Source organism: Hypanus sabinus, chromosome 6, assembly GCF_030144855.1.
Source record: "Hypanus sabinus isolate sHypSab1 chromosome 6, sHypSab1.hap1, whole genome shotgun sequence".
In the NCBI taxonomy this organism is placed as follows: Eukaryota; Metazoa; Chordata; class Chondrichthyes; order Myliobatiformes; family Dasyatidae; genus Hypanus; species Hypanus sabinus.
The window spans coordinates 117,926,839-117,939,889 of NC_082711.1; the positions used below are offsets into that span (position 1 = coordinate 117,926,839).

Genomic DNA, 13,051 nt, shown 5'->3' on the forward strand with positions numbered 1-13,051 from the left:
AACAGCATCTACACTTTGAGGAGACTGAGGTGTGCAAGGCTCCTGCCTCCATTCTAGTGACTTTCTAGAGCACCATCAAGCATATCCTATCTGGCTGCATCACTGTATGCTACAGAAGCTGCAGGGAATTGGACCGCAAGCCCCTACAGAGGACAATAAAAGATGCATCTCCTTCCCCCCCCCACCCCTGTTTGTGATAGTAACTGGGGGCATAGTAGACAAAGAGCCTGAAGCATTGTTGAGCATCCTTACCATTCATTCCACAATCTCTTTGTCTCACTAGGTATTAGGACATACTACAGCAGAAGAGGAGAGGTGGCTTTCCAAACACCTGAAGGTAATTTTGTCTGAGTAAACTCTCAAACCTTTACCCCTTTCCTTGCAAAGTTTTAAATTCAAAACTCTCCCAATTCCTTTTGTGGTTTACGGTGAACATAAGGATACTTGATACCTGGCAATTAAATGCTTTCTTTTTAATCCACTTCTTTTTATGATACTTTATACCTTAATCCTGATTTCATTCCTCAGTTGCCAGGTAAACAGGATGTTCCACCTGTACTGTGTGACAAGGCGCTCTGACCGTAGAAGGTGAGGGAAACAGGCTATGTGAGGCCTCTTGAGTGTCTTCTCATCTCAGGGCAGAGATTTGAATTGATTAACTAGGCAGGCCATGTTAAGATGGGTCGTTTAATCAGCACAGAAAGCTTAGAGCAACACACACAAAATGCTAGAGGAACTCAATGGGTCAAGCAGGAACTATGGAAATGAATTGCTTTGGATTTGCAGCATCTGCAGAACTTCTCAAAAAACTTAGAGCTGCATTTCAAATCCCAATTTGCTGTTTAAGATATTAAGGCATATATTAGCAAACTTAGCCACAGATTATCCCATCTAGTAATTTACTTCTTTTAAAACATTTTTATGTAACACCTGTGTTGAAGACAGTCAATGCTTTTAAAATATGACATTGTCCAAGCAAGCTTCGTAAAATGGACATTGAGTCTTTTTTTATCAGAACTATCACCTCCTGGGTTAAATGTGAAAACAATACCATCTAATTTTAAAATCAACCAAACAGATCTAATTTTTATGTCAGATGATTGAAATAAAGCATGACACATTGATAATTTGTGATCTATTATCATCAAGTCTATATTTTAGAGAGCAGTCAACATAGTGACGGCAAAATGATTGTCAGAGATAATCATCCTCCACACCCAACAGAAAGCTCAAAGTTTAAAGTAAATTTATTATCAAAGTACGTACAGTATCTATGCTACTGTATACTGCCCTGAGATACATTGCTTTGCAGGCATTTACAGTAAAATAATGACTTTATGAAAAATTACACGTAAAGAGGGGTTTGCAAACATTTTCTTGTAGGCTGATTTCCAAAGCATTTTAAAATAATTTAATAACAAGAACAATAAGAGAAATAACAAAGACTGGCCATTGAGTTTATCGGTTCAGCAAAGTATTTTGACTCTGCAGGTCTCAAGCTTATTTTCAAAGTTTTTGGAAGGCTGGGAAGGGGAAGTGGAGGCACAAGTTGATATCCATCTTTTATTTGATCTCTTTCTTAACCTGATTACTTTTATTGAAAACAGCAAACTGACTGAGACTGAACCGTCCCTATCTTAAGTGGGTTGGACTTAAGCAGGGGGATCCATTGTGCCCTAATTTATTCAACATCAATATTGACATTTCATTGCATTCTTTAGATAAGGTTTGGGTGTGGGTGTTAAAAGCACAGAAAATACCTTCTGAACTGCCCTTCGTTTTGTTGTTGCTAGTCCATGAGAGTGATTGCTTACAAGGGTAGGTCAAAGAACTAGTCCCAGAAAGGTTTCATAAGATCACAAGCATTAAGGTTAACATCAATAACAATGTGGTTTCTTTTGAAAGAAAAAAAATTATTTGCTAATTACTATACATAATTTTCTCTGTAAGAGAAGTAAGATCAATTTTATTAAACCCAGTGAGTAGGAGAGATACTTGGGCACCAGGATAAGCCCGTGGACTGGGAGCTTCATGGGTTCATTGGTTAGTCAACTCGAGTGTGTGGCGGGAATCATTCTCGGGCAGGGCTAACACCAGTCTAGGCAGTTGAACTTTAAAGCAACATACTCCATGCTTCGCTTTAACTCACCATTATATGCTACACTGTATGACACAGGCATTCATGGCCTCTTGACCATGATTGTTCTCGGCAAATGTTTCTACAGAAGTGATGTGCCGTTGCCTTCTTCTAGGCAGTGTCTGTACAAGTCGGGTAGCCTGAGCTTTTCAGGGATTATCTACCTGACATCAGTGGTTGCATAACAAGGATGTGACATGCACCAGCTGCCATACAACCATCCACCACCTGCTCCTATGGGTTCATGTGAACCTGAACAGGGTGGGGTGGGGAGGGAGGCTAAGCAGGTGCTACACCTTATCCAAGGGCTAGTGGAGACCTACTGCCACCTGCCATTCAGTTTAATGCATTTTGATTGTAAGTGAGACCTCACAAAATATTTTAATTATACTGGGTGAAATTATTAGTAACTTTATTAAGGAGTTTTTACATTGGCCTGGATGTGTTAGCAGTGGGCTGTTACGTTCCAGGATGAACTGGTGATTGCAAACTGGAAAATACCCTCTGTAACGAAACAAATTGGGTATAAATACGAAATAGTAATGGGAAAAAAGCAGTGGCGGGAGTAGTCTATAGGCCTCCAAACAGCTGTAACTCAGTTGGTTGGAGCATAAATCAGGAAATAGTTGGGGCTTGTAATAAGGGAACAGCTATAATTATGGGGGTTTTAACTTTCATATTGATTGGACTAATCAAGTCGGACATGGCAGCCTTGAAGAAGAGTTTATTGAGTGTATTCGGGATGGGTTCCTTGAACAATACATTACTGAGCCGACAAGGGGGCAAGCAGTCTTAGATCTGGTCCTGTGTAATAAGACAGGACTAATAAAAAATGTCCTAGTAAAGGATCCCCTTGGAATGAGTGACCATAACATGGTCGAATTCCATATTCAATTAGAGGATGAGAGGGTTGGATCTCAAACAAGCATACTGAGCTTAAATAAAGGAGACTATGATGGTATGAGAGCGGAATTGCTTAAGATGGATTGGGAAAATAGATTAAAGGGTAGATCGGTACTTGATCTGTGGTGTATATTTAAGGAGTTATTTTACAACTATCAAGAAAAATATATTCCACTGAAGAAAAAAGGTGTAAAAGAAAAAATAGTTATCCGTGGCTAAGTAAAGAAATAAAGCAAAGTATACGACTAAAAAGAAAGTTATATAAGGTAGCTAAATCTAGTGGGAAGATTGAAGATCAAGAATCTTTTAAAGATCAGCAGCAAATAACAAAAAGATTGATTAAGAAGGGGAAGATAGATTATGAAAGTAAATTGGCGAAAAACATTAAAGCAGATAGTAAGAGTTTTTATAGTTACATAAAAAGAAAAAAGGTGGCTAAAGTAAATGTTGGTCCCCTAGAAGATGAGACTGGGGAATTAATGGTAGGGGACATGGAGATGGCGGAAACGCTGAACAAATATTTTGTATCAGTTTTTACAGTAGAGGACACTCAAAATATCCCAACACTGGATAAACAGGGGGCTCTAGGGGGAGAGAAGCTAACTACGATTCAAATCACCAAGGAAATGGTACTTGATAAATTAATGGGACTGAAGGTGGATAAATCCCCTGGACCGGGTGGCTTGCATCCTAGGGTCTTAAGGGAAGTGGCAGTCGGGATTGTGGATGCATTAGTGATAATTTTTCAAAACTCGCTGGACTCGGCAATGGTCCCGGCAGATTGGAAAAATGCTAATGTAACTCCTTTATTTAAAAAGGGCAATAGACAGAAGGCTGGGAATTATAGGCCAGTTAGCCTAACATCTGTGGTTGGCAAAATGTTGGAATCGATAATTTAGGAAACAGTAACAGGGCATTTGGATTAACATAGCTTAATAGGACAAAGTCAGCATGGCTTTACAAAAGGGAAGTCATGTTTGACAAATTTGTTGGAGTTCTTTGAGGACATAACATATAGGGTAGATAAAGGGGAACCAATGGATGTGGTGTATTTGGACTTCAAAAAGGCACTTGACAAGGTGCCACACCAAAGATTATTACTTAAAGTAAAAAATCATGGGATTGGTGATAATATTCTGGCATGGGTGGAGGATTGGCTTTCTAACAGAAAACAAAGAGTTGGGATAAATGGTTTATTCTCAGACTGGCAGTTGGTGACTAGTGGTGTTCCGCAGGGGTCGGTGTTGGGACCCCAACTCTTTACAATCTATATTAATGATTTGGAGAAAGGGACTAAGTGCAACGTATCGAAGTTTGCTGATGACACAAAGATGGGAGGGAGTGTAATGAGTGCGGAGGACATTGAAACCCTGCAGGGGGACATAGATAGGCTGAGTGATTGGGCAGACATTTGGCAGATGAAATATAATATTGACAAGTGTGAGGTCTTGCACTTTGGCAGGAAAAATAATAGAGCAAGTTACTATCTAAATGGAGAGAAACTGGAAAGTGCTTCTGTGCAAAGGGATCTGGGGGTCCTGGTGCAGGAAACACAAAAAGTTAGTATGCAAGTGCAGCAGGTGGTCAAGAAGGCCAATGGAATGCTGGCTTTTATTGCTAGGGGGATGGAGTATAAGAACAGGGAGGTCTTACTGCAGTTGTATCGGGTATTGGTGAGACCACACCTGGAGTACTGCATGCAGTTCTGGTGTCCATATTTAAGAAAGGACATACTGGCTCTCGAGGCAGTGCAGAGAAGGTTCATTAGGTTAATTCCGGGGATGGATGGGTTGATGAGAGGTTGAGTAGATTGGGACTCTACTCATTGGAGTTCCGAAGAATGAGAGGCGATCTTATTGAAACATATAAGACTGTGAAGGGGCTTGATCGGGTGGATGCGGGGAGAATGTTCCCAATGATGGGTGAAACTAGGACTAGGGGGCATAATCTTAAAATAAGGGGATGCTGTTCCAGGACTGAGATGAGGAGCAATTTCTTCACTCAGAGGGTAGTGGGGCTGTGGAATTTACTGCCCCAGAGAGCTGTGGAAGCTACTACACTCAATAAATTCAAAACGGAGATAGACATTTTCCTGGATAAAAATGGCATTGGGGATACGGTGAGCGAGCAGGTAAGTGGACATGAGGCCAGGTTTAGATCAGCCATGTGATCTCCTGGGCCAGTTTTCGATAGCCTGGATGGGTCTGAGAGGAATTTTCCAGATTTTTTCTCCTCAATTGGCAAATCACTTTTTTTCCCCCGGGTGATCACATGGGTTTGGGCGGGATGAATAATAAAATAAAATGGGTGGCATGGTGCCCTGTTGGTTGGCACTGTTGCCTTGTGGGATTCGGTGAAAACTAGAGTTAAGATTGGATCAGCCACGATCTTGTTGAATGGCGGAGCAGGCTTGAGGGGCCGATTGGCCTACTCTTGCTCCTATCTCTTATGTTCTTATGTACTGCCCTTCTTTGTGTTAATGTTAGCTCTGCTGATTCTTTAGAAGATTTCTCTCTCTGTCATGAGGAAAATGTTTCTGGCTTTCAGAAAGCCATTGATAACTTAATGTGTCTGACATCCCATTTGGAGGCACAAGAGACTGCAGATTCACAAATCTGCAGCAACACAGAACACGCTGGTGGGACTCTGCAGGTAGGGCAGCATCCTTCCAGACCAGTTCAGATGACCCAAAGCCTTGACTGTCCAATTCCCACCATAGACGCTGCCTAACCTGCCAAGTTCCTCCAGCGTTTTGTCTGTTTTTGAGTTCCCAGTTTGCTGGGATCAAAGTGGACACCATGAAAAACAAATACAGGACACCTTAATTCTCTTTGGTCCACAAGTTTTTTTTGTGACAATGTTGCTCAAGAATGCCTGGTGCAGCATAACCATGCAATCTCCTCAGTGGGTTCAGAGAGAGGAAGCAAACTACTTATTTTCTGCCAGCTGCTCGGGGTAAAGAATGGGAGACTTCTTCACAGCACAACCAGTAAAATTCTGCCGCACATATTAAATTTTTAATAATATTATAAAATATTAATCAACTTTAATTTATTAAAATGCCTCACTCTGGTAAAAAAAGTCAGCCAAGAGCATCGGGCTACTGTGATAGAATGGCTCAGTGGTCAGCTCATTCATGCCTCCTTGGCTGCAGCGAAGATGGCCTGAAACATTTCTCCATTGATCTGGTGATCCTCCATCCGCACGTCAACAAATCCGCACTCGAGGAGAGCCTCCATGTATGGCTCAGGTTGCCACTTTGTCCCCTTCAGTAGTCCAGCGGCAACCATCTTCTGCACGAGCTCCAGATGCAAGGCTGTGACCATCAGCGCCCCTGCCCAGTGCAAAAGGAGGAAATAGTCGGGCTTGTTGGGTGCCTTTGAAGCAAGTTCATTGTCAAGAACATCTAATAAGGGAAGAAGAATGCTTGAGGGGGAAGTCTGACATAGAGGCTTAGATACAAGAGATTCTGCAGATGCTGGAAATCTGGAGCAACACACACAAAATGCTGGAGGAACTCAGCAGTTCAGGCAGCATCTGTGGAGGGGAATAAACTCTCAATGTTTTAGCCTGAGATCCTTCCTCAGGACTCTCATCAACTCTGAAGAGTAGAGTCTGAAGCATGACAGGCCAAGTCTCCAATTCAATCTACCTATTACTTCGCATTACTTCACACAATGTCTTAATTGCCAACCCACTACCTCCAGTCACCGGGGTCTTTAAATACAGGACTTTGGTATCGTGCCGAGAAGATCTGCTGCCAGGTGAGAAGAAAAGGTCATTGGCCGCAGTCTGCCCAGGACAATGAAGGGGACAGAAAACTTCCCTGCAGACACGACCCACCTTGAAAGCTGCCTTTTCCTTGAAAGCTGTAAAGTGCTATCGGGCTATTAAAACAGAAACTACACCGTTTAAAGAAAATACTCCCCCAGGCAATTAATCTAATCAACCATTCCATTTAACACCCTCCACCCTTCTCTATAGATTAGCCCCGTCACTGTACTGTAGTGAAACAAGTTATGCCACTGTTTATAATGCCGTTTACATTATAAATATATATGCTGGTATTTATATACTTCTGCACATCGTAACACCCACACCTGCACTTTAGCAGCTACCTTTACTTTTATATCGTTCTTCCTCCTTTATGTTGAATGCTGTTTTTTTGTTTCATATCGCGCGCTGACAAACACACCGAGGTAAATTCCTAATACACGTAAATGGATATTGCGAATAATTGATTGTGACAGTCCTTCCAGCCGTTGTGGTGTAGAAAGCTGGAGAACGATACATACGGAATCCCGAACCCATAACTGAGGCCCGTGGTAAGCGATAGGAGCCCCACACCGCACACAGGGCAGGGAGTGGGGCTGAAACAGGCTCCCCCTTTTCAGAAACGTACCTGACCTGTCGTCAACAACCCTGGGCAACTGCGGTCATTAACCTGTTCACCAGAGCAGAGTCTGAAGCGCCTAGCTCCCATTCGGAATATAAATTCTGAAAGAACACACTCCCAGGCTCAAGGACCGCATCTATGACACTGTTATCGGACTCCTGAAGACAGCTGAGCCTCACAATTGACCTCGTCGTGGCCTTGCACCTCACTGCCTTCCCGCTCTGCACTTTCTCTGTAACTGTATCACTATATTCTGCTTTATATTATTGATGTTCCCTTTGTCCTGCCCTGATATTTTGAAAATTTTCTCTGTATCCCGGTACATTACTGATTGAACGCGACACTGGATCGACAGGAGCAGTCACCAGCTCCCGGCCAGGGAATAACGAACCGAGACTCTGGGGTGGAATTCACGGCTGGGTTTTTGAAGAGAGTTTTACTGTACTTCAATGAACTGAAGTAATTGTGGAAGCGCACAACATCTGTAACCGCCCCCCCCCCACCCCCATGAGTCCGCTGTTTCTGATTGAGTGAATACATGGAAACTTTATCAGCATTGACCTGGATGTATCAGTGTTAGAGAAATTATTCCTAATCCGATCTCCATCTTTCCCACTCCCCTTCTGGTAAAACCTCTCGTTTCCCGGGAGATCTGGGAATCAAACGTCCGGTGTTTTACCTGGCTTCATCACTCTCCGGATCTCCCTACTCCCAACTCGCAGGTCAGGCCAGAAGTAGTAACAGTTGCAGTGGTAAACCCTGTCTACCACTCCGTCCTCCAGAGGGATCTGCTCTACGCTACCCACGAACAGTTTCACCTTGCCCGTCTGTATCTCTGCCCGCATCCTCTCGCTGGCCACATCATGCATGTACTCCGAGATATCCAAGCCGTACAGTTTGCCCGGAGGGTGCGTAAGGCGGCGGGCAGCTTCCTGCAGGCCTAGACCCGGTCCGAAGCCTAGTTCCAGCACCACATTCCCAGGCTGGATGTTACACAACTTCACAGCACCCGCCTCCAGAAATCTGTTATTCCGCTCAAAAAACATTTTTAGTATCCAGCCCCACAGGCCGTGGCGGGGGTTCCCGAGATGCCGTGTAATCCGATCAGCGAGCATTTCTACTTCACCGCAATAACCGCTGTTGCAATCTCAGATCGCAGCGCCGACACTTGCTGTGTGATTGACAGCTCGATCAGCCATACAGAAGCGAGGGCGCGTCCATACGCAGATTACATTCGCCAATCAGCTGGCAACATTTCGTGTTACTGAAATCTCAGCCCCAAAACGTTGGCTGTACTCTTCCCCATATGCTGCCTGGCCTGCTGAGTTCCTGCACATCTTGTGATTCCAGCATCTGAAGATTTTCTTTTCCTTTTTTTGGATTAAAGAAAACAAACTATCAAATGAATATAAATACCAAGTGCATGGTTGCATTAACGTGGAGCAGATGCCAATGTTTGTGATCAGTTATTCACGGCAGAACATGGGAGTTCCACAGGGACGTGGGGTTTCCTGTCAGCCACCCCTCGGTACTCTTTTTAAATGTGTTACGGATAGTGAGTTCATTCCGGCTGGATGCTGTGGAAAGGATGGTGTTATGAAGGATGAACTGCTCTGATGGGCAGAAGGGTGCAGAGTTGCCCATGTCCGTCCCCCCCCCCCCCGCCCCGCAGGAGAATCACAAACCGTTACTGTTGCTATGCTGCTAATGAGAGAGAGAGATGTAAGAGAAAACATGCTGGAATTGGAACATCTGCTACAGATAAGAGAGAGAGAAGCAGCGGAGAGAGACTTGTTGATTCACCATATTATGACTTCTGAAAGACTTATGGCTTCTGAGAGGGTTGTTTATCTTGTACCATTCTGTTCATTAAAATTCCTCAGTGGACAGCCAGAGTGGGCTAGTTTGATGGACACAGCCATTCAAAATTGATTGACTACTGAGACCCCGTGAGTGGGGATAAAAGTGAGGTCTGGGGAGACACCCCTCAGACACACCAGGAGACACACTATTGAGCACTGATTGAGTGTTGGAACACACGGGAAGGTGTGGGGCATTGGGGACCGAACAAAGGATCGGTCAGTTTAACTCACAGTGTTATAGCAGGGCCGGTGGGGGCTTGTGTGTGTGTCCGCCCTTGCCTGGGTGACAAGTACACCACAGAAGAACGGTCTAGCTGAAGGACAGAGGGGTCATACCTGAATGGCCACAACACATCGATGGATCAAGAACGTAAAGGAAGGTCTGACTGGCTGTAGCTGTTACTGCTCACTCTCTCTCTCTCCAACGATTACAACACAACAACCAACATCTACCTCAGCACGTATGAACTGAACTGAACTTTATACTTACATATGACAATTCATTATCCCCTGGACATCGATAGAGCTTGTTTATTATTACTTATTATTATACCCCCACTTTTAGGTTTATTATTGCTAACGTGTATTATCTATATATTTGCATTATTGATACTGATTTGTATATTTTACTCATAAACACCGTTGAAAATAGTACCACCAGACTCCAACGGATACTTCTTTCTCTGCTGGTTAGACACCCAGTTACGGGGTACGTAACAATGGTAAAAGACGATCTAGCAGGACGGTATCCCCCAGGAAACAGTAACAACCGTGAGTGCTGGAGCGGGGCAGGCGTTAGGAGCAGGAAGAGACCGGATAAAACACAGAAGGGGCACAGAACACGAATAGGCCAGTTTGTCTGTGCTGACCAATATTGCCAGTTTAAACATCCCATCTGTCTACACCGGGTCTATATCCCTCAGTTAGACAGCTGTCTAAAAGCTTCTTAGCCATCACTACTTGATCAGCATGCGCCACCTCTCCTGACGGGGGAATTCCAGGCAGCTCCTGTGCAAAAGAAAACTTGTCTCAAAACTCTCCTTTGGACTTCCCCACCCCACGTCACCTTAAAAAGCGAGTGTTTGACATTTCCACATTGGGATAAAGGCTGTCTTGGTTACGTCTCTCAGAAATGGACATACTTTTATCAGTTTGCCCATTGGCCTTTGATGGTCCAGGTTAAACAAATCAACCTTATCCAATTTCTTTATCCATCTGATAATCTCTTAATCCAAGTGCGAGCCGGCTCAGCCTCTTCTGCAGCCACTCAGTTGTGGCGGTTCGGGTTGTCCTAATCCACGTTGACTGTGCTGGGCTGCGCTGCCCGGTGGGTGCAGGAGTGAAGAAGTCAGAGTAAGAAGGTGTGGGGCGGGGGGGGAGGTGAAACTGGGAGGGGTTAGGGGTGAAATAGAGAGCTGGGTAGTTGATTAGTGAAAGAGATAAAGGACTGGAGAAGGGGGAATATGATAGGAGAGGGCAGAAGACCATGGAAGAAAGGGAAGGAGGACGAGAACCAGAGGAAGGTGATGGGCAGGCAAGGAAACAAGATGAGAGAGGGAAACAAGAATGGGGAATGGTGCTGAAGTGGGGGCAGCATTACCAGAAGTTTGAGAAATCGATGTTCATGCCATCAGGTTGGAGGCTACCCAGACAGGATATGAGGTGTTGCTCCTCCAACCTGAGTGTGGCCTCATCGTGACAGTAGAGGAGGCCATGGATAGACATATCAGAATGGGAATCGGGAAGTGGAATTAAAATGGGAGGCCACTGGGAGATCCTGCTTTTTGTGGCAAATGGAACAATGGTGCTCGACGAGGCTGTCTCCCCATCTTCTCACTGATATGCAGGAGGCCACACTGCAAGCACTGGATGTAGCAGGTGAACCCAACAGACTCACAGGTGATGTGTCACTACACTTGGAAGGACTGGTTGGGGCCCTGAATGGTAGCAAGGGAGGTGGTGTAGGGGCAGGTGCAGCACTTGTTTCACTTGCAAGGTTAAGTACTAGGAGGGAGATCAGTGGGGAGGGACGAATGGACAAGGGAGTCACATTGGGAGTAATTCCTGCAGAAAGCAGCAAGTGGGGAGGGAGGGAAGGGTGTGCTTGGTGGTGGGATACTGTTGGAGGTGGTGAAAGTTATAGAGAATTATCTGCAGGATGTGAAGGCTGATGTGGTGATAGGTGAGGACAAGAGGAACCCTATCCCTGGTGTGGTGGTGGGAGGGTGGTGTGAGGGCAGAGATGGGCAAAATGGAAGAGATGTGGGTGAGGGCAGCATTGATGGTGGAAGAAGGGAAACCTCATCCTGAGAGCAGATGTGGTAGAAGCAGAGGAACTGAGAGAAGGGGGCGGCATATTTACAAATGTTAGGGTAGGAAGAGGACTAGCCCAGATCGCTGTGAGTCAGTGGGTTTATAAAAAAAATCAGTGGATGCACTGTCTCCAGGGATGGAATCAAAGAGAACAAGAAATGAGAGAGGTGTCAGAAATGGACCAGGTAAATTTTGAGTAGAAGTTCAAGGCAAAGTTAACAAGCTCAGCGTGGGTGCAGGAATGCAGTTGTTGATGTTGCATCAGAAGATTTGGGCAGCAATGCCAGTGTAGGCTTGGATCATGGATTGTTCCACATAGTCGACAAAAAGGCAGGTGTAGCTGGGACCCACGTGAGTGCCCATAGCTTCGACTTTGGTTTGACAGAAGGGGTGGGGAGATGAAGAGGAAATTGTTCAGGGTGAGGATCTGGAGGAGAGTGTGGTGGAAGGGAATGACTTGGGTCTATTGTCCAGAAAGAAGTGAATGGCTTTAAGACTCTCCTGATGAGGGGTGGAAGTATGTAGGGACTGGACATCCAGTGAAAATGAGATGGTTGGGCCAGGGAATTTCAAGTCATTGAAAAGATCAAGAACATGTATAGTTGGAAATTGATTATTAATTTAATTTGTTAAGCAACACACTGTGGGTCAAGGGCCTACACAATCCCTGGGCAAATAATTAACTAAACCTCAACAAATCCAGGCTCCCTTCCATTGTGTTGTTGTTACAGCCTCCCTGGGAGGTGCTGGAAGCTGTGTGAGAGAGCACACTGGAGTCCCTGCAAGCTGGCCCTCCCTTTAACATGCTCCCCAATGTTCATTCCCTGGAAGACAAACCGGATCACCTTCACCTGAAGCTGACCCAGTGTGAGGTGAGGAATTCCAACGTTTATTCATGGCTCCAACTGCCCGGATGCTGGAACAGTCCCAGCAGAATGGAGCAGAATACTTGTAGCCATCTTTCTTAAAAGAGGGAGAAGAAAATGGGGAATTTTCCTGAGAAAATAGAGCTCAAAACCTTTCAAATGTTATCACCTTTCACACACAGCTTCAGATACTGTTGATCAGATCATTTAGTCATCTTCAATATCTCTATCTGAAATGGTGTATTTATTTATTTAGAAATAGAGTATGGTAGCAGGCTCTTCCAGCAATTAACCTACTAAACTGAAGTCTTGAAGAAGGGTCTAGGTCCAAAGTGTTGATTGTTTATTCATTTCCATAGATGCTGCATGACCAGCTGTTCCTCCAGCATTTTGTGTGTATTGTGTCTTTGGAATTTGTTTGAACCAGCTATAAGAGATCTCAGAATAGTGGTCAATAAAGGAGTTACTGTCAATCAGGATAGGTTCTTAAAAGCCCATTTAACACTCAGGTAAAATTGCATTTCTTTGGTACATTCTACAGCTTAAAAGGACAGATAGCTTCCTGGATACCTGA

At 44.5% G+C, this 13,051-nt stretch overlaps 1 protein-coding gene across 2 annotated transcripts; it reads right to left on the bottom strand.

Annotated features, from left to right (window-relative positions):
- Positions 1–1,229: 1,229 nt before the first annotated feature.
- LOC132395784 (arsenite methyltransferase-like) lies at positions 1,230–8,604 on the bottom strand. Of its 2 annotated transcripts, none has more exons than XM_059972822.1 (2): positions 8,116–8,604; positions 1,230–6,374 (listed from the first exon to the last, which is right to left on the bottom strand). In XM_059972822.1, exons 1-2 carry the CDS (start codon positions 8,549–8,551, stop codon positions 6,175–6,177), a joined length of 636 nt encoding a protein of 211 aa, XP_059828805.1. In that variant the 5' UTR covers positions 8,552–8,604; the 3' UTR covers positions 1,230–6,174. The 2 variants fall into 2 exon arrangements, with proteins under 2 accessions (XP_059828805.1, XP_059828804.1); XM_059972821.1 differs by having other exon boundaries at positions 1,230–6,446.
- Positions 8,605–13,051: the final 4,447 nt, after the last annotated feature.

What these genes read in the sequence shown, in the direction of transcription:
- LOC132395784 (XM_059972821.1), bottom strand. Translation starts at nt 8,551, where the DNA reads ATGCTCGCTGATCGGATTACACGGCATCTCGGGAACCCCCGCCACGGC. An exon ending in CCGGAGAGTGATGAAGCCAG is followed by an intron (nt 6,447 to 8,115) that starts GTAAAACACCGG and finishes TTCCCTTATTAG; the next exon opens with ATGTTCTTGACAATGAACTT.